The following is a 27951-nucleotide window of genomic DNA, read 5'->3' on the forward strand; positions in this document are numbered from 1 at the left end:
ATAAAATATCGAACTAAGCTAGCAAAACATCGCAGATGAATTGTGAGAAAGTGTGGAAGTGAAAATGTTTTATGATAAAAAGTTAGACCTAAACGGTACCAAAAGAATAAGTGAGCGACGAAAAGGGAACTGAGAAATTATATATAAACATGGGCGATAACGAGGAGAGTACATATCTAGTATATAGTATCCTTCGGGATCCAATGGTAAAATGAGATTGACATTATAATTCTTCGAAGAAAAATGACACGAGCCCTCAAGACTCAAGGTCAATGACATGAGATTGTAGTAAGGCGGTACATGTGATTGATCTGAAGAAAGACCACAACGACCAAAAACTAGTCGGACGACTGTCACAGAAAACGAGATGAAGGATAAATATTGGGCCCCCTTAGTTTTCTCATTATGCATGATTGAGATTGAGATTGTTTTTTTTTTAAAATAAACATAACATCTATTGATTAGCAGAATGAGTTACATGGATGTTATGATGGGAAAGAGATCAGTTAGGAATACAACTAGTAATACTTAGTCCATTTTTCCTATTGCTGGTTGCGACAGAGTTCGCCATAGAGTTAGCTTTCCCATTTACATACACAAAAGTAATGTTATCAAAAGAAGAGAAGAGGTTCTTGATGTTCTTCATCATATGTCTTGCCGTCCAGTGAATGGTATTTGGCAATCCATTCAAAAAGTTTGCTACATCGGCTGAGTCTCCTTCCAAAATAAGTTGTCTGACTCCATGCTTGACAACCCAGATAACTCCCGAAAGAGCTGTCTTTCCTTCACCTTCATCTACTGACCTGGAGGTGGTGAGGATGGATTCCTTGGCTGCCGAGTTTCCTGTAAAACCCGAAACAATGAAGGCTAGAGATGAAGTCAAAGACTTAGATACGAAAGATACATCATAATTAATCTTAATAAAACCTTCAGGTGGTGGAGTCCAGAGTTGTAAGTTGAGGTTTCTAGATGGTGAGTGTTTTCTGTTCAGAGTAGCTTGTGTTTGAGAGTAACTTTGAATTTTCTGGATTAAGCCAAAGGTGTTGAGTTGTGTTCCTCTAAAGACTATTTCACATCTATGCTTCCAGAGGTGCCACATAATGATAGCCATTTGTTCCAAAGGTTGAATTATCCTAGTGTCCTCATCTGATGTGAGGTTAGAAAGATAGGCATAGCCAATCAGTGAAGGAAGTGATAGTGGCATCATTTATGTTCCCTGAAGTGAGACTTCTAAGAATTTCCTGAAGTATTGGGCATGTTTGTAGGAAATGGGTTAAAATTTCTTCATCAGAGCAGCAAAGAGGACAAACAGAAGTGAGATAGGTATGATTTTAGAAAGAAGGCTATTTAAAGAAAGGATATCACGAGCAAGTTTCCAACAGAAGAGGAGAAGTGAGATGAGGTTGAGATTGTTGCAAGTAGATATCTTTGAAACTGAGAAAAGAGAGAAAATTAAGATTTAGTAATTTATGAGAAACAATCAAATCCAAACATTCTTGTAAGAAAAATCTAGCATTCTTGTAAGAAATATCTACTTCATCCCATATTTCGCGCGATCAATTTCGTCACGCTTTTGGGTCACTTTTACCGCCACATGTGGGGGCAACTTCTTGTTGGGTCTACACTTTAATCATTATTCTCGGCAATGTTTTTGGTGTCACTTCTGGCAATGCTTACGCTTTTGCCACCACTTCTGGTTACTTCGGCGACACCTTTGGGTCGGCAGTTCTGAAAGATCTTCATCATTTTTGACACATCTTCTAGTATCTTTTGACTGCACGTTTGTGTCACTTCCAACGACGGCTTTTGATGTCACTTACAGCCACACTTTTGATCACCTAGACTTTTGGGTGACTTTTTGGTTCCTCCCAAAAATGCTTTTGATGTCACTTACAGCCACACTTTTGATCACCTATTTAAATGCTGCTTTGATGTCACTTACAGCCACACTTTGGACCACTCTGAGTGAGGCTTTTAAAGCCACCGTTTCTTTTCTAGAACTTTAGGCAACGCCTGCTGTCACGTTTGTAGAGCTTTGGGGGCATTTATGCCAACAAATTCGGTTCACGAGGCCACTTTTGGAGACGCTTTCGAAGCATGGGCAACGGTTTAAGCCTAATTAAACCATGAACTAAAGCATAAATTTTTATTACCCAAGCATATAATAAATATTTCTATACTCCCCCATTTTCAGAAGGTCCACAATGTTTTAAATGAATGATGAAGTTCCTACACTTTCATATAGCTCCCTACTCTCAAGTCTCACCGAAATCGTTATCTTGTTCACATTATGTGATGAAACTTCATGTGTGGGTTTCCATTAATGCATTCTTTACTGCAACTCCCCAACAGGTGCTTCATTGAGCCAGAGGAAATGAATGAAGTCATATAGTTTAGCACTGACGCTGACCTGATCACAAAGTAAAAAAAAAAAACTAGGTCACAAAAAGATAGATCTGAAACGAAACTGTTTATAATCTTGAAGATCAAGCTGGATATAGATTTTCTAACCTTGTATGGTGTTGGATTTAATCTCCTCATGTGATCAGGTCGCATTTGAACCAGCTGTTGCATGCAACGATCCCTGATTTTGTTTAGAGGTGGCAACTCTTCTCTTGGTTGATCTGTAAGCAACAACAATCAAGTGTATCTGTCATTACGAGAACATTACCGTTACACTTAACTAATATAATGTTTAAATAACAGAAAAATGTCCCGTAACGGCCTGTAACAATTTAAAAAATAGAAACGGTTTCAGAGATATCTGAGGGTTTCATTAAAAAGGTTCATATGAAATTCTCTTATATGGCTTCGTTAGTTTTCGGTAAACCAGCTTCCGAAAACTTCCAGCAACTACTCAGAAAGTTCTAATTTTTTTTTCTAGATCAACTACTTCCCTTTGACATTTCAATTAATAATTTGCTGATGGAGAATGCTCAGTAAGTAAATTTATAAAAAGCTTCAAACCTGAACGTCCACGCCAGTAACACTTCAGGAGCTCCTCGACACGCTGTGGAACCACATATGCTCTCTTAGATTCAATAAATGGGTGCCGGCACAGAATCCTTTCTGCGACCTGCACATTCAAAAAAGAGTACCCAAAGGATAATATTTTATATATACATATATACTGAGGTGTTCTACTAAACATTTGCTAAAATAAGAATTTAGTGGTACAAGATCTAACATCACTGACAAATATAGACTAGAAAGTGCAACTATACAAATATGTAAGTACAAGAATTGTAAACAAAAATGACAGGTAGACGAAATACCTTTGGAGGTGGTTCATTTTCCCCTGTCATAATGTCTACCAAGGGGTAACCTTCTTTCCCAAATAGTCTGAAACACCGCTTTTTACATGGTATCGAGACCTAGAATAAGTAACAAAATCTGGGGTAAGAATCAAGTTATGTTACTAAGTAACTAACAACTAAGACACTCTGACAGTGTGGTCAAACCTTTGAAACATCTTCAGAAAGCTTGATGCGAGGCTGATCGTTTATCTCAACCAATTTGAAGACACACCCTAGCGCTGCTTGAGCATAGCAAGTAACCAGATAGGTTCCAATTCCAAATGCATCAATCTCGTGTCCCTGAAAGGAGAAGGAAGCTGAGTTCAGACAAGAGAAAAGGAACGACTAAGGTTGTCTTTTTTTCGGCACTCGAGAGTCAAATTACATTTTCATCAATGCAAAACTCAGTAACTGATAACATGGACAAGTGGCACATCTTGGCTCTTCCCTAACTATGTGAACTGCAACTCCAACGAGGTTCAAACTTCAGAATCCATCATTTTACTATTTGGGCCTTGACTTCTTAAGTGAAGTTACATTTTTTTTAGTTCCAAAGTAGTTCCATAAGCATTTTGGGGATTGGGAAACAAGCCATAACTTAAAATAATTAACGTTATTTCAGAAAGTTTACCTGCTTTTTTAAAGCATCCAAAGTTTCTTCATTGAGGTCATTACTAGCGGTGATGAGCATCTTGCCGAAACCCGGTACTCCAAATTCTTTCTCAATGGTGCAGAAAAACTTACGAGCCTCGCAAGAGAAATATGCTAGGTCGCCGGAATCCAACCTAATCCCAGATGCCTTGTACCTGCACCAGGCAATACTCATCGGTCAGGAATAAGTGAACATATTCATTGATGTATTTCAACCTCTTATTTTGAATGGTAGGAAACTAAATATAGATGTAACTATTGAGTATAGTACTAAATGCAAAGGCAGGCAGTGAGAGTGAGTCCCAAAACTGTACCATTTACACTTTAAAGATATCAATATAATATTCTTTCTCTTGTTAGAAAAAAAACAAAGAAAAAATAAACTAGATGAAACTTGATGCGATGCCTTTTCCATATCTAAATTCTAAACATTATACAAGATGATCGGAGGAAGACATCTCACGCAGTTCCTGTCTCTTCTAGACAATTTGTAAGAAAAAAAAAATATAAAAGAAAAGAAAGAACACATATACTTAAAGAGATAGAAAGACGGAAACGAAAGCATTTCATATGAGTAGCTTATCAAGCACTCATGAATATCAGAGAATGTATTCCTTTATTCTTTTTACGGATAAACGTTGAGAGTTGAGACATCCCCAGGGCATCAATTCTTCACGAAATTAACGGCTAGAACTAAAGTCACTTGGCATACAAGTGTTAGGACTCGGGAGGTTTATAGCTCAACTTGAAAGGAAGAACAACTCAAAATTTAGGAGTTGGCAATGGAAGCAAGAAAAACCATTCACTTGATAAAAAATATATTCAACATGTATTTGAAACTTAAATCGTTCCAGGCATACCCCAAATCATGAAGAGCCAAAGCAACGGCACAAAAGTTAGGAACTCCGCTCCTCACAACCTGGTAAAAGAAAAAAGAATAACATGACTAAATAAGGTAGTTCTAGTAATATAATAGCAAACTGAATCCATCCATACCGATCAAATATTATAACAGACTAAATGTTTGTTTGATGATTTTCTTTGGCAAGACGTCGCGTAGCATAAACAAACAACAGAGCACTTTTGCATGCTACGAGCCAATTTAAAATACTATTACAACAACTTTCAGTCTCGTAGACAAAAGCCGTATATTGATGAGGAATACTATTACAACAACAATTTAAAATACATGAGGGTTTTTTTCACCATGTGCCCTATGGGCACATAATAAGACTTATCTTTTTTTCCTTTTTAAATTGGAGACTTAGAATCGGTAACACCTTTGAGAGAAGTGAACTTTGATTTGCTAAAATTGGAAAGAATTTATGACTTATCAAATATCATGCATCGTTAAGGCACATGATAGGACCCATAAAATGAATAACCTATGATCGAAATCAACACTTTCAAATACTTCACATCACCTCTCATCTAATAAATCCTCCAATGCTTTTATATTATAGATTTCACCTGATCTCATATGCTATAATATACACAAATTCACCTTAAGCAAACTACTACTGAAAAGAATGAGAAACATAGTGTCTTGAGTCTTCTATCAACTTTAAAAAGTCAATAACAAAATTAGACTTACATCATATGTGTCTACAAGGGCAAGAAAGTTATGTGGAAACGCCAATGCATAAGATGTAAAAGCTGTCAGCTCGCTTTGATTAGTCTCACCAAAAGTTCCACGCAGGGAATCTGTCCTCTGAAAGCATCAATCGACTAGTTAAACAAAAGAAATGGAGAAAGTGCAAACAAAGAGAAATAGTCTTGCAAGATCAGCGAGTTTTTCATATGTTCTTTTTTAAGAGTGTGTTACTGCCAAATATTATCATGCATGCATTGCTCTTCAATAAGTCCTTCAACATTATAAACTTTGGACTCACATGGACGTATAAACCTAAAATTTTAGTTTCGTATGATTTTTTCTAGCTTATGGAACAAACTGATTACACGAGATAACTTAACTATAAGCAAAACTGTTTAAAGTGTTTCTGTTTTATTCTTATGAGATTAATTAGGTAATGCATAATTTCGACTTAAAGGCTCTATATATAATATTCTGGAAGATGTTCTCAAATATGTGAAAGAAATTAAGACTCCAAGGAACGAAACTAGAAGCAGAAAAATTATGCTAGCAAAGTTTCAAGGAACTACTCGCATTCTGTCATATAAGTCTACACAAAATCTGGAGAGGAAATCATAAAACAGTAAAAGGAGAAAGTGAAATCATCAAAAGACAACCTGAAGTTTGTTTAACCATGTCTGCACCAGACTAACAAAATCCTCACAAGTATTTGAGCCATTTGAAGAGCGAAGTGACTTGTTTACAATTTCATCAGGGCTCTGCAGGTCACCAGTAAAATCAGTTCAGATAAGATGACAAAATAGTGAATAGGTGGGTACATACTGTAAGTAAAAAACAGCACCTAAATTACAGTACAAGAATATTTTAAAACCCATAACCTTTTGTAAAGCATAAAAGAACTTGATTCAGAAGCTTCCAGTTATCATTTTAATACTCTCTAGTTGTTTGAAAATGTATATTTCAGCAGTTCCAGCTTTGCAGACAAGTAATAGATTGTAGAACAATCAACTAAGGATGTAACTGAGATTAAAATAGATGGATAAGGTATTGTTTGCCTTCACAATTTAGACATATTATAGTTCCTTCGACTGGGGTCTCCTCTAGAGATGAAGCATCTTGGAAAGCTTAATGGAAAGAAGCGCCAAGGCTGGTCGATTAGAGAAGCCTAGGACGGTATATAGCAGGCAGCCCATGTCAAGGAAAAAAGAACCTGTACCACGTGAACTGGGTTGACAGGACATGGATGTCACTTAAATCAGGAAAAGTTATTCAGACAACTATTAGTCTTACAATACTAGAGGGCAGGAATGCTCCGAAGAGGTGGTGGCTAATGTGAGCCAGAAGCGTTGTACATTTCACTTAGTCCCACTCGCTTAGGAAGACCTTCCAGCCCAAGGCTATAAGTAAGCTGTAAGCACCTGGTCTTGCATATTTGCTACAAATATTCTATAAACTTGGTGCCTAGCGTGGATGGCTGAAGAAGCCTAGGGTAGTCTAGGCAGGACTATGCCAAAAAACAAACATATACATGTGGAAGTCGGTTCAGTTGACCTAGCTGGGCCTAGATCAGGGAGAATGCGTTGGTATTAAGATGGGTATTATGTTATAATACATAAGTCTGAAATTCTAACCATCTAACAGAATATCATACTTATATTCCCACAAGTCTTACATGGCAACTATTTAATAACTACCAACCATGAATGAGCTAACAAAGGCATGAGAATGGGTTCCACGAAGTGGTATCCCGAACAACTTCCCAGCTGCAACATTGCTGCCAATATAGATGAAACACATCAATGACATACTATAACTTGAGTAGATCAAACAAAGAAAGCAAGTGAAGATCATTACAACATTAAACGATGATCAAATAAGACCGGCAGAAAGAGTACAACTTTAACTAGTCCTATTTCTTAACAGTTAAGCTTAAACAAGTTCACTTTCATGCGTGGAATATATGATAAACACCAAAATCTAAAACAACATTTGAATGTTATGATAATTTAATTATTTTTCGAAAAATAACAAGAGTTTTGTTATGATAAAATTAAAGCATCTAAATATGTGGCGCTCAACATTTGGAGAAAAACGACTACCAGCACGTCGACTGATTCCTTCAGTTCATGTTTTCTTTTCAATCGCACATTGTTTATTAAAGAACTATACATCAAATCATAATTACAATTCAAAAGATAACGCTGCGATGACAAAAGATAACCTTGTTCCATCAAATCCACCCATATAACAGTATCTGGATGCACTTATTCCACCATCAGGGCCCTGCAGAAGAACATTCAGATTTTTCATCACAAATATGCTACATAATGCATCTCAAGTGAAAGAAAATGCTAGCAACCTGTGCCCGTCGAAGACCAAACTCTAGAAGCATTTTGGATTCCCCAGCAACAAACCGATGTCTTGCAGCATTAGTAGCAACCAAAGAAGCAAAATTGACAAGATTCACAAATGGAGTTTCCAGCAACTGGACCACCTGAAACAATAAATATTTTTGGAGGTTTTCACGGGAAATGTTAATTTAATGGATATTTGTCAAAAAGAATCTTCAACAATGATAAAGTAGAAAAGAAATGGAATCTAGCATTCTAGCCGAAAAGGAGTTGCTCTGAGCATATATACTTACAGCGACTGGTCCTTCAATTCTCAGCAATGGTATTTTTGGGAAAACTACAGATCCCTCAGGAGCAGCATAAACTTCGACATCAGAGCAATCAATTCCCCTAAGGTAATCAAAGAATGCATCCTATGGCAAAAGAAAACGTTAATAGTCAATCATATAAAATTCAAAGAGACAAAACAATAGGACATCATGACATATTGAAGTTGCCTGTACCATTATAGAGAACATTAAACCATGATATAGAAAGGAAACACTTGAATTTGTTTCATGTAGTAATAGCGATTATACTACGTAAATACAATCACAACCTAGTAATAATTGAAGCAATAAAATGAATCACAAAGCAAAGCAATGAGCAAAGTTGATATAATTAGTTCACCTCACATGTTGGCATTGACGCACGAAGAAAGGAGATCTCTTCCTCACTAAGCTTGAAATTAGCAATGAAGCGGATGCATTCTTCTAGACCAGCAAAAATAGTATATTCACCACCGAAGGGGTTCTTCCGGAAAAATAAATCAAACCTGAAACAACATATAGACATAATGGAGATAATGTTACACAAGCTCAATGAACTTGTTTGGGGATTAAGTGATGTGATCAACCACCAATCTATCTGCCCCAAAATAGCCCAATGTAAAAAATTTATCTTTTAACAATCTCAATAGGTAACCAAAACCCCCATTTTGACTGATCATAGTGGTGGCTTATCAAGGTTAATTATTTCATTCAAGTACCCCTTTCTTTTGTCTCATTCAAGTACCCCTTTAGCAGTATCAGTAGGGTTAATTTGACAAATGGAATACAACCATTATCAGCATCGGCTCATCAGGAAATTTATATGTCTAATAACAAAACAAACTTCTTAAATCTTCAGCAAACAGAAAAAAAAAAACAACAAAAATGAATCAAAAGTAAGATTAATTGAGATGAATAACTAATCAAACATCAAATAATGTTCTTCTAAATTCTACTTACACAGCTTTTTCCAGATGTTTTCCAGCTTTCCAATAAGCATAAGCCATGGTAAACTGATATAGATCTGTCAATAAAGGTGTAACCATCGGATTCGTTGGTCCGTCAATCTCGACTTGCTTAAAATCATTCTCTAATCCATTCAGTTTCGCCTCCATTTCTTGTTTCTCTGTGAAATTCTAGGGTTTCTCTTGTGCTTTAGTGGATTATATGATAGATTTTATCACAGGAGAAGCGTAAGAAGAAAAAAATCGCTTTTTTCTAGAGAGAGAAAGAGAAAAAATCTAGAATGATAATTAGACTCCTACCATTTTTCATCGGACAAAAAAAATCAAAAGATTCACTGAATCAGACCCGTACACGGTACACTCATATTAAGACGTGGAATTCTAAAAGCGCCCCACCTTAATGCTCTTGTCGCCCTCCCACGGGCCAAGTCTTCGAGGGGTTTTGTGTGTAGAAGAGCGCCTATAGAATTATAGTGAGGCGTTATAGAACTTCCAAGAGTGATTCCCTTCTATCCCCTATTTTTAGACAGACAATTATTGGTTTGGTTTTGTGTACTAAATAGCAGCCCGACAATTGTTCCTTCACCGTAAAAGAGGATAAAAAAAAAAAATCTAAGGTGCTGTTTGTTTTTTATATTTTTCAGATCTGAAATCTGAATTGGATGCCAATTCAGATTTCAGATGTTTGTTATTTTTATCCGGTAAGATCTGAAATTTGGCTGAACGGATTCTATGTCTGAACGGGCTGAATTATAACCCACATTTTTCAGACTTCAAAACAAGTCTGAAAATGAAGTCCTCAAATCTGAAATATGTAAAATGGCATTTATGCCCCCCCGTCAATTAGAAATATTCTTCCACCACCACTACCACCACCACCACCACCACTACCACCACCACCACTACCACCACCACTACTACCTCCACCACCAAAACCAGGCAATCACCATCACCAACCAGGCAACCACCACCTCCAAAATCAGGCAACCACCTCCAAAATCAGGCAACCACTAAAAAACTAGGCAACCACCACCACCACCACCACCAAAACCAGGCGACCACCATCACCAAAACCAGGCAAACATGCTGCACCACCACAACACCAACCAGGCCGCCACCACCACAACACCACCAACCAGGTCGCCACCACCACAAACCCTAGTTTCTCTCTAATTTTTTCCACCCACAACAACACCACCAAACAAATCACTGATAAAAAAAAATGAAGGATACCCTATATGGAAAAAAAAAAACCTAACTTTCCTTCCAGAAACAAATCAAACCAAACCAACTAGTGATGGATGAAAACTCGAATCAGAATAGTTCAAGATCAAGAGAGATAAACTAAAATATAATAAAACCTTTCACCGATTTACTATTAGAGAGAGAGCGCGACTAAGAGAGAGAGGTGGAAACCTTTGCCTACCTTTTGTTAGAGATGGAGAAAGAGAGAGGGGGAACTTTCTAGGGTTTTCCTTTCATGGAGAAAGAGGGAGGGAGGAACCTAGGGTTTTACTTTCCAGGGATGGAGAAGGAACCTAGGGTTTCACTTTCCAGGGATGAAGGAAAGAGGAGAGGAATTAGGGTTTTATTTTTCTTTTTATTTAGGAAAGGGAGAATGTGTAAATAGAAATTGGATTTTGTTTGCCAACCATATGAAAAGGGGTATTAATGTCAAATTACTAATTCAGACATAAGAATTCAGATCTAGAACAACAAACATCTGACTTGCAAAATGATTCAGCCAATTCAGATTCAGCCAATTCAGTTCAGCCAATTCAGATTCAACCAATTCAGATTCAGACTTAAAAAAAAAAACAAACAGCACCTAAGTGTTTAAGGTACTATTTGGCTAAGCTTAAAAGCAGTAAAAAGTCGCTTTTAGCTTAAATTTAAGCACTTGTTGGATCAGGGTACCGTTTGGCAAAATTAAGCTGGTGCTTATTTTAAGCCGTATTGGGCTTTTTGTATGGAAAAGCTAAAGCTACAAATTGTAGCTTCAGCTCATAACTTTTTCGGGAAGCGCACGCCTTAAAAGGCGGAGTGATGGTACGTAGGTTTAAAAAAAATAGGGTTTTGGTTGTAGTCCAAAAGGTGAGTTTTTCACTGCCTTGTCCTCTCTTCATCTCCTTAGTTGTGCAAAGAAAGTACTATCTTCTTTGTCTTTAATTAATGCCTTTCTCTCTCACTTATACTTTTTGTATTATTAATTGATTTCTATTTTGTTTTTTCTCTATCTTGCTTTCCACAACAGCATAAAGAGAACAAGGGTGAAAGGTATTATTCTTTTCTCTCTCTTGTTCTATATCTCTCATTAATTAATAGGTAGTGTTCTCTATCTGGATGAATGATTTTTAAGTTTAGGTTGCACATCACCATTGAAACTAAAAGTTTAAACCTCCAATTTTATCAGAAAATTCTAAAGCCTAGAGCTTTTTTTTGTTGAACTAAAGAAAACAAACCCTCAATTTCTCCACTTTTTTACCACATGTAGCACAAACCCATGTTATATCAACAAAAAAGTAACCAAATTTCAGTTCTAACAAGAAAGTAGAACAAACCCATAAACCCAATTCTTGTAGAAATAGCAAAAAATGAACCAATTCTTGTATTTACTTCTTCTTTTTTTGACAAGATCAAGTTCTTTAAAGAACTACCCACAAAAGGATTTTAAGAGATCTGAGCTTTGAAGATGAACCAAGCTAGAAAGAGAGAGAAATATACACAACACCCATAAACCCTTAAGTTAAAGTGATGATTTTAGCCTCTCTCTTTCTCCTTCCTCTCTCTTTCTCTTAAGAGAAAGGAATAGACTACTAGACTAGTACAGTGATGGATAAAGATGGGAGAGGGGGGTGTCCCATATCTCATTAATATATTTACATAAATTATAGTGGTATAATACAAAATATATTTACTGCATATTTTTTTTTTGTGTTGAACTTATTTATTGCCTACTTGTTCTCACATGGTTGTTTCAATAGAGTTTTTTCGTTTATTTATAATGAGTACTGACTAGAATGGTCTCATTGAAGTCATCGATACGACGGGATAATCACAATAAGTTTGAAATTATAATGTCTACTTGTTGTTCTTTTTGTTTGTAATTCAATTAGACAAAAATAAATTTGATTTATTATTTTTTAACACTTACCAAAATTTAATTACCAATTCAAGATGGCGGGAACTAGTACTGCAAATAGGGAACACTGGACTACTGAACTTCACAAAGTATTTGTTTACTTGTGTTTAGAACAAGTACAACAAGGTAACAGACCCGGTACACACTTGAACAGAGAAGGTTATCAAAATCTTTGCGATAAATTTTTCACCAAGACAAAGAAGTCATACGATAAAATACAAATGAAAAATCACTGGGATAGCACCAAAGAATTATGGAAATTATGGAAAAAGTTGATTAGCAAGACAGGTTCCGGTTGGGATCCGATAGCTGGTACAATATCTGCTGAAGATGATTTCTGGCGTGATTTTATCAAGGTAAATTATTGTATTAATAATTATTTTAATGTTTAATATTTTGTATTCTAATCTAATTTATATTCATCTCGATCGCAGACATATCCAAAGGCTGCACAATTTCGAGACACCGGACTACAATTTGAAAAGGAACTTGACCATCTTTTTGGTGGTACAACTGTTGTTGGTGAAATGGCCTTTACTCCTAATTCTGGTGTAATGCCATCATTTCTTCAGAATTTAGAAGTAGAAACCCGAATTAATGCAGATCCCCATGAAACACGGTCTACGGTTGATACTCAAACGTACGAAACGCAACAACAATCTTCGGATGACGATGTTGTGTTAGAGAAAAATGAAACTCAACGTGGTACTAAACAATCATCACAAAGTAAAAAAGCGAAGAAAATTGTCTGGACCCTCTAAGATCAGCAATTCAATGGAAAAATTAGTTGAGGCAGTTGAAAACAGGACTAAGAATAGTGAAAAAGTATATACAATTAAAGAATGCATTGAGACGTTAACCGGAATGGAAGATACGATACCAGTGGGAAGTGGATTGCATTTTGCAGCCGTAGAGAGCTTCACGGACAAAGATGTGAGGGAAGTGTTTATGTCGCTCCCGTCAGGAGTTCGATTTGAATGGTTGCAAAGGCGACACTACAATTAGAATATGCTATTTATTTATTCTTAATTGACACGCTTTAGATACACTTTATTATATATTGCTAAAACTCACGTTTGATATTGTTTAATATTCTATTATATTGTCGGTTGTTTATTGAAATTATATATATTTCCTATTAATTTGTTATTTCGTCATCGACGGATAAGATGGATTCAGACGAAGAAGATGCTATTATTCTTACAGTTGCTAGTGTCGCAGAGTATTATAATCAGACATATATAATTAATTAAGAATCCAGTTAGAAAATCTATTTTAAGAGGGCATGCATACGTATTAGAACTCTTACATGGACACCCTCAACCATGTCGTGATTTGTTGCGAATGGATCAACATGTATTCATACGACTATGTCACACGCTTAGAGAACAAGGATTTTTGAAGAGCACCAGACATTGTCAATTGAAGAGCAACTAGCAATATTTCTCATGACCATTGGGCATAACGAGAGAAATTCAATGATGTGCGATCGCTTTCAACACTCTGGAGAAACTATCAGCCGTCATTTCAATTCTGTTTTGAAAGCAATGACTAAATTTGCAACTTTGATCATAAAACCTCCTTCACCTAATGTCGTCCCCCCTCATATTCGTCATAATTCAACGTATTGGCTCTTTTTTAAGGTAATAACATTATTTAATTACTCTTATGTAAAATAGTTTATAATTAATATTATCTGGAATTTTAAATTATTTTTTTTATTGTAGGATTGCGTTGGAGCAATTGATGGGACACACATAAGTGCCCACATCCCTCTGGCAAAACAAGTACCTTTTAGAGGGAGGAAAGCTCAGTGCACACAAAATGTGATGGCAGTATGTTCTTTTGACATGAAATTCACTTTCGTAATGGCAGGATGGGAGGGGACATCTAATGATTGTAAAGTTTTGATAGAAATAATTAATAACCCTTCAACAAATTTTCCTCATCCACCACCAGGTAATTTCTCACTTCGTCATTTTTCTTTTCACAACATAATCTTATCAGTAAATGTATATTGTCTTAGGTAAATACTATGTGGTTGATGCTGGATATCCTAATATGAACGGCTATATGGCTCCTTATCGTGGTGTACGGTATCATCTTCCTGATTTTCATCGTAGCGGTCAAGCAAGAAATCGAAAAGAATTGTTCAATCATCGTCATTCATCATTGCGTAGTGTTATAGAGAGGTGTTTCGGAGTATTAAAGGCGCGATTTCCAATTCTTAAATCGATGCCACCATATCCTTATGAAACACAAGTATTAATAGTTGTAGCTTGCATGGCAGTCCACAACTTCATTCGCGAAGAGATGGCTAATGATTGGTTGTTGCAAGAATATGATGATGAAACAGTAGAAAATGATGATGATAATGATGAAGAGAATGGAGAAGGCCATGAGGACTCACAACCAATTAATCAGCAAAACCATATACAAATAGACACTATCCGTGATTCTATAAGCAAATGATATAGTTACTGCAAATTGAGAATAATTAAGTCACGAATTTTTCTTATTTGGTTGTTTATTAAATTGAAACAATTAATTTAATAGATTTATTTTATAAGCATGTATGAAATTTCATTTAATATGTAATTGTTATAAAGGCCTTTTCAGCTTATTTTTGCCAAATGCGCCATAAAAAACTTATGCAACAAAAAGTGCTTTTGTATAACATTGCCAAACGATCAAATATAACTTTTTTAAAGCGCTCAAACTTTAAGCGTTAAAAGAAAAGCAGCTGCATAAAAATTCCGCTTATCCAAATGAAGCCTAAGTCAATGTACCGAACAAAAGCAAGAAAAAATAGCATACTTTTTAACGGGATATACGTCCCTAAGTTTTACTTGGACTTGTCGTGACCGACTTATTAGGCAAATACGAAAGGAATCATGTGTTGGGCTCGAATGACACAGGCTGAGGCTAGTCCGAGTGTCCTCGAACTGCTCAATCTGAGCTCACGCAGAATGCCAAAAGTGAAGGTAAACATGCTGAGTGAAAAGGAGGGGTGCCTCCTTTATATGTCAATGATATTATTTTTCTTAAATATGTCAGTTGTGATACTAGTGAGAAAATGATACGACAATCATTGAAAACACATATTAATATGAAGGTCGCCGGAGAAGAGAGAGAGAAAAAAATTAAGTATGAAGGTCACCGGAAATTTTGACCGGCCGACAACCTTATCAGAGAAGATGATGACTTGCTGAGGTGGCGGGAGAGATAATGTCACAGAGAAAGGTGATGAGATGGAGGAGAGAGAGTTAACAGACACTTAACGGTAACAAAAAAAAGAGGGTCATCTAGATATGTTTGATAAAGTAGGGAGCTATTTGTGAAATAACCCTTTCCTAAAACGCCCACAATTAAAAACTACTTGAACTACAAAAATGTGAAAACAACTAATTCTTTTATAAATACTAGGGTATAGCCCGTGCCCGTAGGGCACGAAAATTTCTATATTTATGTTATACAAAATTATCAAATATTTTGGTCTTATACAAATATTGAAGTAATAAAAATATATTTAAAATAATAACCGAGATCATATTGAGTTGTTTGAAGGGAGAAAAGAGGAAAGAGAAAAAGAGTTAGAGAGTTTTTAGGGAGTGGGTGGTTATTTTGACTGTTAAATATCTATCTTTGCAAAGACTCTTTAAAATGAAGGGCCATGATTTACAAAAGAAAATTGGACGACCGAGATTTATAAACCAAAGTTATGACGTGGCACCAAAACATATGTCATTTGTTATATATTAGGGTATAGCCCGTGCCCGTAGGGCACGAAAATTTCTATATTATGTTATACAAAATTATCGAGTATTTTGGTCTTATACACATATTGAAGTAATAATTGCCAACAATTCTGGGCTCAAGTGGTAAGAGGTAAGTCTTCCAACTTAGAGGTCAAGGGTTCGAGGCACACGCTTACCAATTCAAAAAAAAAAAAAAGTAATAAAAATATATTAAAAATAATAAGAGAGATTATATTTAGTTGTTTGAAAATTGAAGGGAGAAAAGAGGAAAGAGAGAAAAATAGTTAGAGAGTTTATAGGGAGTGGGTAGTTATTCTCACTTTTCCACCTTTATCCTTTAAAAACCTGTCAAAAAGAAGGGTCGTGATTTACAGAAAAGAATTAGACGACCCAGATTTATAAACCAAAGTTATGACATGACACCAAAACCTATGTCATTTGTTATATAGATATACTATCAATTTGTTTAACTACTTAATCTTTTTTATCTTAAAAAAACAGAACTTTACTCTTCTTTAAAAAAAATTTAGTTACATATATATAACTTTTTCATTAAATATGGAATTTTGACTATATAAATATATGTGGCATAGATTTTTCATTAGTTTTCTATTAAAATCCACTTTTAATTCTCTTTTCAATTAAACAAAAAGGTTTTTACTAATTACCCCTAGTCATGTTGCCCAATTAAGGATACCTTGTTTCTAGGTTTCTAATTTTAGGTATATTCTTTTACTAGACGTGTGTGTGAACCATTCCTAAAGCAATGTCCTTTCATCTTCTCTCCCATTCTTATCATTATTTGCCAGTAAAACACCAATGACCGAATTTTCTTAACATGTCAGAAATTGACTTCACAAATGTTTTCCCAAAAATCGTCCTCGTTACCTTCAGTTCTTTCTCCTTATCATTGGTGACTTATGGGGGAAGGGGGGAGGGGATGTTCGCAAAGACATGCGAAAGCTTAAGTCAGTTTAGTGTTGCAGGTTAAGAGTCAATGCGAAATCAAATATTAAGGGGGGGGGGGGGGGGGGGGGGGGGTAGTGGAGCAAGACTTTCGCGGACTCTTGAGAGTCCGCGAAAGTCTGAGGCATTCAAATCCAGACATTTGAGAGTCCACGAAAGTCTGAGGCATTCAAATCCAGACATTTGAGAGTCCACGAAAGTCTGAGGCATTCAAATCCAGACATTTGAGAGTCTATGAAAGTTCGAGGCATTCGATTGTAGACAAAATATGTCCCAGACTTTGGTGGACTTCATAGTTTGATGAATTTGTGAAGGATTTGGGACAAATTTGGAAGCCAAAATGTCTTTCAAAAAACAAGAGACATCTGAAGTCCATCATGTGATCAAACAACAATAATAATATTAAAATAATAAATGTCTACCAAATGTCCATCAATGTCCACAAATATTCACAGATGTTTACGAAAGTCGAAAAATATATTTTTGAAATGTTAGTATAAATATATTATTTCATTTGATTAAACAATAATAATAATATTAAAATAATAAATGTCTACCAAATGTCCATCAATGTCCACAAATATTCACAGATGTCTACGAAAGTCGAAAAATATATTTTTGAAATGTTAGTATAAACATATTATTTCATGTGATTAAACAATAATCAGGGGCGGCCTAGGCCCAAAGCCACCAAAGCGGTGGCTTTGGGCCCCCAACTCCTAATGAAACCAGGAGGGCCCCCAACAGGATTCAATATATAAAAGCTAAACGTTGAAGTCCAACTTGTTCCCATGTAGCTCAGTTGGCAAAGCTCGTTTTGAACACCCAAAAGGTCATTGGTTCAATCCCCACTGTGTACATAATTTTGCTCCTTTTCTACCACAACTCATTTATTTTATTAGTATCCTATTTAATTTTTGATAGCTTGTTTTAATAAATTCTCTTGATCTTGTTTTTTTTTGTTCAAATCTTGATCATCAATACAAACCAAATTGAGTTTTATTTTTAGTTTTTATTATTTATATGTTATTTTTTTCATGTTCTTTTCAATCTAATTTTAAAAAGTTATTATACCCATCAAACTAAAATAATGTAAGGATTTGTCGTTTTTTTATTAGAAACAAAGGGGTAAGTAAGATATACAATTTCTACAAGTATTTGAAATTAATATGAATTTCATGTTGAAATTGACACCAAATTTATATTTGTATTGAACAAAACATTATTTTTAAGTTGTTCGAAATTTTCTACAAAATTTTGTTCATACAACCCAACAATGTAACCTAAAACTAAGGACACCTTATTAATAGGATTAAGGTAACACAATTATATAAAAAAAATTAATTCTTTAAAGGGCCTCAATTTCGGCGTTCGCTTTAGGCCCACCACAACCTAGGGCCGCCCCTGACAATAATAATAATATTAAAATAGTAAATGTCTACCAAATGTCCATCAATGTCCACAATATTTACAGATGTCTACGAAAGTCGAAAAATATATTTTTGAAATGTTAGTATAAATATATTATTTCATGTAATTAAAAAATAATAATAATATTAAAATAATAAATATCTACCAAATGTCCATCAATGTCCACAAATATTCACAGATGTTTACGAAAGTCGAAAAATATATTTTTGAAATGTTAGTATTAATATATTATTTCATGTGATTAAATAATAATAATAATATTAAAATAATAAATGTCTACCAAATGTCCATCAATGTCCACAAATATTCACAGATGTCTACAAAAGTCGAAAAATATATTTTTGATTAGCACAAATATAATATGCATTACACATTTTGTCAATGGACTCAAGATCTTAAAATGTTCCCAGGACATTTTGTCTATGGATCAAATGTCTTGAAATGTCTATAAAGACATTTTGTCTACAAACTCTCAATGTCTTGAAAATGTCTATGAACACATGTTGTCTATAATAACTCATCCGAAATGTCTTGAAATGTCTACGGGACATTTTGTCTATGAAAGTCTGTGAAAGTCCCGCTCCACTACCCCCCCCCCCCCCCCCCCCCCCCCTTAGGATCAAAACAATTTTTAAGACAAACTTGTGTTGTTTATATGGGGTAGCATGTTATTGAGACATGAAATGTCTCATCTGAGTCGTATAACTTAGGCGAGCTAATCCATTTCAAAGCTTTATTATAATAAAGTGATTGATTTGCTTGATTATATGTCTTTTGCGGAGTTCAGTGCGAAAACGACTAAAAACAGGACAAAGATACTCGAAGGGCATTTCAATCATTTGACACCAAGGGTATTCCGATAAATTTAGCCAATATCAGTATATGAGTGAAAAGTAGAGTCGAAGACGAATCCATAGTTGAAGATGGAAGTAAAATTGGAGTCCGGGCGAACAAAAGAGTCAAACAAGGTTTACCAATGAGATACTTTCGCACACAGTTCTGTCTAACGGGATAATAATAGGCCACATGACTACCGAGGATCGTTGCAATTTAATACCATGTTTCGCATTACATCCAAACAAGCCTTGAGGAGGCCGATTCATTGCTTCCTATCTCAACATTATCCCATAGTCCCAACGCCACGCATTCACACCGACCCGTGCTCCTTCATCTAATGGATACTGAAATGAGAAAACACTCATTTATTCTCACAATTTCTGTCGTACTTCTCACTCATTCTCTAAATTTCTATCTTTCTCATTTTCTTTTCTAAATATCTTATCAATCAAATAAAATGGGTCATTACTGCGGATTCTTAGAATTATTCTTGGAGCAACCTGGGATATTATTTGGAGGCACATTTGATTATGGATTGGGGGATTGGGAAAACGTCCCAAAATAGGCCCATTAATGGGAAGCCAATCCGCGTCAGAAAAAAAATCGTTGCTGGTCTACACATAGGTTAAATAATTGGAGCAACAACAGATATTATTTAGAAGCACATTTGACTATGGATTGGGGGATTGAAAAAACACCCCAAAATAGACCCATTCATGGGAATCCAATCCGCGTCAGAAAAAAATTCGTTGCAGGTCCACACGTAGGTTTCATGTCAGTTAAAAAATAGAGGAGACAAAATTGGGTGTACTTTACACGATATTTACATATTTTCCATGAAAGAAAATCCCGTGTTTTTCTTACTTTCCAGTAACATTACGAATATGTCATCCACTAAGATATTGACACGTCATTTTTTCTTTCTTTTGCGGTAAAATTAAAAATGTGTCATCCATTAAGACAATGACAAGTCATTTTTTCTTTCTTTTTTCAGTAAAACTGCAAATGTGTCATCTATGAAAGAAAATCTCGTGTTTATTACTACATTTTGTTATGTATAATAAATAATAAAATTTCCTATACATTAAATCCAAAACTTAAACTATTTTAGTGAAAATTATAGGGCATTTTGTTATGTACAGTACTTAATAAAATTTGCTATATACTCTTAGATGTATTGTAAGTCAATTGACGAATGATAGAACAAATACTTCTCTAAGCTCGAGTAGCTAATAAATTTAGACATTAGCCTCTTTTCATAAAAAAAAACATAATAAAATTTCCGACCCATTCCTTCCAAAACTTAAACTCTTTTACTAAAAGGTTATAGGGAATTATATTATGTATAAAATTTCCTACATTCCTTCCAAAAATTAAACTATTATACTGAAAAACTATAGAGAATTTTTTTATGTACAGTACATAATAAAATTTCTTATACATTCATTCCAAAACTTAAACTATTTACTGGAAAATTATAGGAAATTTTGTTATGTACAGTACGTAATAAACTTTTTTATACATGCCTTCCAAAACTTAAATTTTTTTACTGAAATTTATGTATTGTACATTTCGAAATAAACTAATACTTCAATCTCCAATATTTTAGAACCGAAAATTTATAATAGAGATCTGATACAAAACCTCTAGATATTTTCAAGAAGAGAAACCCAAACTTGTTCAAGAAAAAAAAATCAAGATTTATTCAAGAAATACTTCATGTAATTTTAATAATGAATCCTTGAGATTTCATTGGTTAAAACCGTATCAATCTTTGCTTCATTGATTTGTAGATAAAATTTTAGAGAGAGAAGAAATAAAATTTCTGTAAATTTTAGAGAAAAAATATTGAAAAACTATAGAGAGAAATAAAGAAAAATGAAGGATTGGTTGTCAATGTACGATGCAAGGGTAAATGAGTACGAAAAAAGTAAAATGTACAGCTGGAAAGGAAAGATGTCAGAAAAAAGTACATAAACTGACAATTTGGACTTGCGACTAATTTCCTGTACACGTTAGGGCGGAATCTCATTAACCCATGACCTTTTGAGCCTCCAATCAATTTTTCCCTATGAATTTGGATTCCATTTGGTGATTTCTTTTCTATTTCTCTTGTAATTCCAATTACTTGTAATCTCAATGAATATTTGTCTAGATTTCATGTATAGCTAATTTATTTGTCTCTCATTATTTGTAACACTTCAATCATGCTTGAATTATAACCCTTTTTATCTTAGGAATATCTTTATGTGCTTCAAATGTTTTCGATCCTTAATTACTCGCATAGGGCAAAGCAATGACATCTCAGGATCATAAGCTATCGTAGCCTCAGTGTCCAATTTTATGGTGATAACAGAGGAAAACCAATCAAAATTGGAAACTCTAAAGACCGAGTATCTTAAATCTTGAGGTTAATGTTGTTGTTGTCAATTTGACTGTATTACCAAGACGAAGAATTTCAGATGCTTTGGGGTCCATAATATTTCCAATGTAATTGTTGGTTTCCTTTGTCACACTACCTAAAAGTTATTAGTTTTAAATTTTCTGTAACTGTTAATGTACGTGTCCAAATTTGTAAATTAGTGTGTTGTTGGTTTTATTTAATGAAAATGTTGCAATTTGGATTTTATATCAGGTAGAGTTTCTCCACTCTAAATATGGTAGCACACTATCTCATAAAAAGAAAAAAAAATATGGTAGCACACTTACAAGTCTCTATAGGTAAATTGCTCCACAAAAGTCTATGAGACCCAGACATGAACTATACCCTAATATGTATACGAGAAATTTTGTCAAAACTCTATATAATATTTTTGGTAAAAAATATCATTCAATTTTTTTAGTCTTGAACTCCTTATGTATTTTTGTAATTTACATTGGGTCCATTAGGGTATAGACCAAAATAATGTTCAAAAATAGTTTATGATCCAATCTTCCCAAAATATGGATATTTAGTCCTTTTGCATTACAGGAAATTGGGCTGGAGACCCAATTTTTTGTTTTTTTTTGCAAAAAGACAAGTTATCTTTTTTTCCTTCTAGGCACCATGAAAAGTTTAGAAATAGGCTTGAAGGACAATTCTAAAAATCCCTTAATTTTGTATACCTGAATTGACCTTTGTATAAAGGAAAATTTTAGAAACACCCTCAGATTTTCCAAAAACCCTCACATTTTATATAATCTTACTTCTTAGTTACTTATTTTGTTAGGGTTTGATTTTGCGAAGCTTTGCAAACTAGTTTGCAAACTGATTTGCAAACTGGTTTGCACTACTTTGCAAATTGGTTTGCAATCTGGTTTGCCTTGCAGAGCTTTGCAAACTGATTTGCAAACTGATTTGCAAACTGGTTTGCAATCTGGTTTGCCTTGCAAAGCTTTGCAAACTGATTTGCAAACTGGTTTGCAATCTGGTTTGCCTTGCAAACTAGTTTGCACTGCTTTGCAAATTGGTTTGCAAACTGGTTTGCAAACTAGTTTGCAATAAGGTCAGTTTTGTCTTTTCCCTATATTAGATAATTTACAAAAATGTCACAGGGAGCTGAAGCCCATAAAAAATTGTCCAATCCTTTTTAACCAAAGGCCAAAGTTTTTAGGGAGTTTTGGCCAAATTTCCCTTTGCATTATGGACATAATAACCCATTCTTTATGAAATAACTACCGTTCACGTCCCTCCTACAAAAATCGCGGGATTTTTAATTTTTCGGGGTGAATCTGGAAAGTTTCTAATGTGGGCATGATTTGGGGGTTTAAAGCAGCTAACGGTATAAACCCAAAATTGATTTTTCTCTCGCTTCTAAACTATTTTGGAAAACAAATCTATTCCCTAATCGATTGAAAACAAAAACCCTAACCAAATCCATGTTCTATCTCTTTACAGATTTGGAAACCAGTCTCTCTTTACGGATTTGGAAATCAAATCAATTTTCTCTCTCTTACTATGTAATTTTTTTGCGATTCAAATCAATTTTCTCTCACTTAACTTTCAGATTTAGAAAGAGAATATTTTCTAGGATCAATCAAGCGTGATTTGGGGATTAATATACAAAACCTATGTATCACTTTCTCTCACTTAACTTTCAGATTTGGAAAAAATATATTTTTCTAGAAACATTACAGCAACATTTGTTTTCGTTTTTACTCATACATAACCCACACATCGAATACAAAATTATGAAACAGGTTCGTAAATTATGTGTTATTTATGACGAGGTAACCATCATTTGTCATGTATACACCGTAATTTATTAAATGTATATGCGTCATTTTCAATAAATTACACATGATTTCTATTAAATTACACATCGTTTACATTCTGTTACAAAAAAACGTACAAAATCTTCTCTGGTTCAGATATGGTGTCCATCCATATATTCTCCATTTGCAGTCTTGAGCAGGACAAATAGCAGTTACACTATATTGTGGAAGAGCATATCCAAATGCTTTTGCACCACCAGGAAACAACTGACCAACTTCAGTAAATATTTTATCTCAGCCATCAGATTTTAGTTTCGTTGACTTACTTTGATTTGATGATTCTGTTTGAAATTCCATCTGTTATATCAAATCTACAAACATAAATACACATACATTAAACAAAAAATCATATATTGTATTATAAACTACATGTACAGTTCCATAAATTATGTATAATGTTTGTCAAATTTTGACAATATTTGAAGGTTTTAAGTTGTTTGGTCAGCTTAACAAGGATACTGTTTTGGGTGAAAAGTACGCGTAATGATAAATAAATAATACATAATTTATGTGTACTTATACGATGTTTTAGAGTTTATTATAAATTATATATAATGTATAACAAATTACACGTATTTTACATTCTCTTATAAACACATCTTACAAAAGATGTTTGCATAATGTACTAGAAAGTATCAGAATTTAGTGTAAATTACCTATATTGTATATTCTGGTATGATAAACGTACGGAATAACACCTGGTTCATAAAATTGTACGAAACCAAAGATCTGAGGTGAAGAAATATCAGAAAATTAAGAAGCTTAAACCTAAATCTTATGAAAAATGATATGATAATCGGATGAAAACAAAACATACTCGATTTGAACTAATCAGTAAATATCTATCAAACATCAAGATAAAAAACAATGATGAAAATCTTAGAGAGAGAAAATAAACAGCAAACATCCGAAGTTAATGAAATAGTAAACAAATCTTTGAGATCATAATCAAAATCATATATGTTTAGCTATAGAGAGAGAGAGAGAGAGAGAATCTGATTCAATAACCTGAAAAGCAATATTAAATCTGATTCAGAATCTGTTTCAATGGTACGAACAAAGACTTCTGAAATGTGTAAAACCTGATAAACGATGAAGGTGTTTACAACTGCTCTAATGAAGATGAATCAAGCTTTCTGAGTTTAATGGAGGATTATCAGATGATTCGAATTTAGAGAGGGGGAGAAAATAAACAAGTTTCGGTTACTGAAGATAATGAAGATAGAGGTTACTTTGATTAGAAACGTGATTGGAGAGAGAAGGTGGGAGATAAAAATGAAAAAGATATTTAAGGATTTTGAAGGTAAATCTGTTTTTATATACAAGGAAGGTTAGTTTAGGTATTAAGATTTATTATGTATTCTAGGGATTTGTGTTTTCTCTCTAAATGTATACAAATGGACTAGATATCCATTTAAATTAATATTTTGGTTTTTAAACCCTTTATGGGATTAGAGAGGACTAAAACAGTAATTTGGTAGAGGTTTGCAACAACTTGCGAAAGGTTTGCAGCAATTTAGGTTGCAAAAAATAATTTTTTACTAAACTACATACAAATATTGGGTTGTTAACCAAACGAAATATAAATTTTCAGTTTTTAACCAAATAAAATATAACTTGTACTTTTAACTTGTATTATATATATCACGAGAAATAATCACTCACCTCTACTCCAACTTATCCTTTAATCAGTTTCATCCTTCAAACACAAATACTGAACCGACCACTTTATCGTTGGACCAAACTTGTAGAAAAGAACTACTTTTTCTTCACTTTGTTCAAGACATGAAATACTTATCACACTGAAAACTTCACTATATAACCAAGTTCACATTAAAATGATAGAAAGGAAACTTCACTATATAACCAAGTTCACATTAAAATGATAAAAAGAAAATAAACTCCATGAAGTTTTCAACTTTGATTGGAAATGATGAATACATATTTCAGCAAACCCATCTGAACTTGGATTTTCATCTTTTGAAGATTCGGAAGAAGTTACTTCTGTGACTTTCCTCTTTACCGATGGGCGTCGACCATTTGCAGAGGAACTCGTACTTTCATCACTGTCACCTGAGTAATTACTGACAATACCATTATATCCAACACTAAGGTCAAGATTTTGAAGAAAACGCGAAAAAACTGTATTTTGCAAATACCCTTGCCCATTTGAGACCGGATGGTTTAAGCTACCATCTAAAGACCGAACATTGGTGGTTTCGTGTACTATTTTTCCTTCCAATCTGGGAACAACCACCAATGTTCGGTCTTTAGATGATAGCTTAAACCACTAGGTCTCAAATGGGCAAGGGAATTTGCAAAATACAGTTTTTTCGCGTTTTCCTCAAAATCTTGACCTTAATGCTGGATATAATGGTAGTGCCAGTAATTACTCAGGTGACAGTGATGAAAGTTCGAGTTCCTCTGCAAATGGTCGACGTTTATCGATAAAGAGGAAAGCCACATAAGTAACTTTTTCTGAATCTTCTTAAGGTGAAAATCCAAATTCCAATCAGTTTGCTGAAATCTTTCAACAAAATAATGTTTCACCAGCAGCAAATCAGCTTTGCATCGATGGTCCAGTCTTGTTGCAACCAAGACATGGGTTCAGTATAAAAGAATTAGATATTCACAACCATCAATTTTCTCATTTGGTAAGAAACGCAGTAAGCAAGAGAAGAAATCCTTCCAATCATCAAAAATCTGTTGCTTCATATTTGGTTTCCAGATGGTATGGAGAATCACTTCAGGAATTCAAATGTTGAGCAACAAGATTATGCAGAGTCCTTACTCTGCAGAATCTTGTTGCTGAACACTTGAATTCCTGAGTATACCACAGTGGTGACAGAGTAACACCAACATTCCATTGCAGCAACTAGTCAATTGTCGGTTGGTAGACCATTAAAACTCTGCAGAATCTTGTTGCTGAAGACTTGAATTCTTGAGTATACCACAGTGGTGACAGAGTAACACCAACATTCTTCGATTGATAGACCATTTACTGGATCTTCTTTAAACGCGGACCCAACAACAAGAGGTCCGAGTGGTACCATATTCCATATTCCAAAATCCTAGAAACTTCGTTACACAACATTTAGCATGGAAAGACACCTCTAATTCTAGAGCGGGAGGATCATCAAACTCATCGATCTAGGCCCTCATTTAGTAGCTCAATTAGCACACAAGGAATTATGACTGCACCTACAATTGCTGCATCTAGTTTGAGCCAGTGAAGATAAATTCCATTTCTGTAGTCAGCCTTGTTAAAGAAATAAGAGTCATTGTAGTCTCATAAAAGGATTTGATTATTATCAACTTCTCTGAGAAGTCCTGTAAAAAAATAGAGAAGGCGGTTGTCCTTCAAGTTTATGTTCCATGTAATAAACAATTGTATCCTCTGCCTGACCACTCTTCCAGCCGAATCCAGGCCAAGGGATGTGGCTGGTTAAGATTCAGAGATAGAAAGCGAATTTTTTCTCTCTAAATCTTATACGGACACACGCTCACGCTGAGATTTAGCTTGAATGCTAGTTAGGCAGATAGATATTTTCTTCTAATAAAACAAAAATTAAACGATCATGCCAGGATCAACTCTCTGCTCCCTTAATAGAGTTTTGCTTTATTCGGATGATCTATTTGGTTATAATTTTTTTATTTCTATGGAAGAAGAAAATCATAGATGTGACGAAGAGATTTCCCCAATTCCCCCGATTGGAAGTAAAATCCTAACGAACCAAGGGTGTGCCCGCTCAATTCAGAAAGAGATTTTTTTCTCGTTGCCTAATCTGACATGTCTTAATCTAAAATCAATCTAAACTCAACCTGAACTAGTATTTTAAACGAGTCAAAATTATGAATTGATATAAACAAAGTCATTCTAAAATCTAATTGGAGCCAATTTAAGCTTCAATTTAGATTTCATATTTGACTATGAGAAAGAACAAGCACCACCTTACTCGCAATATGCTACGATTTGAATCGAAGCATAAAAATGAATAAAACCCTAAATATTTACCCAAATTGTTTCACAAAACCCTAACCTAATAAGGAAGAGTATTGCCCCACGGGGAACAAAAAACATAGGAAGGGGTGTTAAAACAAACCTTTATCTAGGACACTATCTTCAAAATTCCATTGTATGACAGAAGAGGGATGCAGACTCAGATTAGGTAGATCAGATGGAATTTTAAAAAGCAAAGAGGAGGGATTAGAATCCTAGTTGCAGAAAATGAAATTCCCCTCAAACCCTAATCCCCAAAAATTTAACTAGGTCAGCCATATCATGAAATTGGCTTGATGGTTATGGTCTTATATAGTGTTAGTGATGAAACCTATATTGCTGATATCATCAAAACCTAACTTGGGCTGATTTAGTAAAAAGTTGGGCTGAATAACATA

General features: G+C 34.5%; 2 protein-coding genes, 1 long non-coding RNA gene and 1 pseudogene across 3 annotated transcripts; 1 reads left to right on the top strand and 3 right to left on the bottom strand.

Annotated features, from left to right (window-relative positions):
• Positions 1-502: 502 nt before the first annotated feature.
• LOC147533225 (uncharacterized) lies at positions 503-1207 on the bottom strand. Its single transcript, XM_086650029.1, has one exon. The coding sequence runs from the start codon at positions 1205-1207 to the stop codon at positions 503-505; it is 705 nt and encodes a 234-aa protein (XP_086506155.1).
• Positions 1208-2119: 912 nt separating this feature from the next.
• NAPRT2 (nicotinate phosphoribosyltransferase 2) lies at positions 2120-9499 on the bottom strand. Its single transcript, XM_086646797.1, has 15 exons — positions 9161-9499; positions 8562-8706; positions 8186-8305; positions 7901-8035; positions 7763-7824; positions 7240-7315; positions 6198-6299; positions 5542-5658; positions 4808-4866; positions 3928-4102; positions 3462-3596; positions 3276-3374; positions 2968-3076; positions 2512-2624; positions 2120-2410 (listed from the first exon to the last, which is right to left on the bottom strand). Exons 1-15 carry the CDS (start codon positions 9313-9315, stop codon positions 2333-2335), a joined length of 1680 nt encoding a protein of 559 aa, XP_086502923.1. The 5' UTR covers positions 9316-9499; the 3' UTR covers positions 2120-2332.
• Positions 9500-12342: 2843 nt separating this feature from the next.
• Positions 12343-14779, top strand: LOC147533227 (uncharacterized; annotated as a pseudogene).
• An 8739-nt stretch (positions 14780-23518) lies between these two features.
• LOC147533228 (uncharacterized) lies at positions 23519-27837 on the bottom strand. The gene is made up of 2 exons (XR_015228443.1): positions 27657-27837; positions 23519-23864 (listed from the first exon to the last, which is right to left on the bottom strand). It is a non-coding gene; the product is annotated as an uncharacterized LOC147533228 (long non-coding RNA).
• Positions 27838-27951: the final 114 nt, after the last annotated feature.

This window comes from Eschscholzia californica, unplaced genomic scaffold (genome assembly GCF_041429995.1).
Source record: "Eschscholzia californica isolate CP2 unplaced genomic scaffold, dmEscCali1.0.p SCAF_6, whole genome shotgun sequence".
Classification (NCBI taxonomy): domain Eukaryota; kingdom Viridiplantae; phylum Streptophyta; class Magnoliopsida; order Ranunculales; family Papaveraceae; genus Eschscholzia; species Eschscholzia californica.

Bases quoted from the DNA above. Each gene is read 5' to 3' on its own strand.
- LOC147533225 (XM_086650029.1), bottom strand. From the start codon at position 1,207: ATGATGCCACTATCACTTCCTTCACTGATTGGCTATGCCTATCTTTCT.
- NAPRT2 (XM_086646797.1), bottom strand. From the start codon at position 9,315: ATGGAGGCGAAACTGAATGGATTAGAGAATGATTTTAAGCAAGTCGAG. The intron at 7,825-7,900 runs GTTGCTAGCATT...GTTCTTCTGCAG, and splicing joins TTGGTCTTCGACGGGCACAG to GGCCCTGATGGTGGAATAAG. The intron at 3,597-3,927 runs GTAAACTTTCTG...TTCTCCTTTCAG, and splicing joins TGGATGCTTTAAAAAAGCAG to GGACACGAGATTGATGCATT.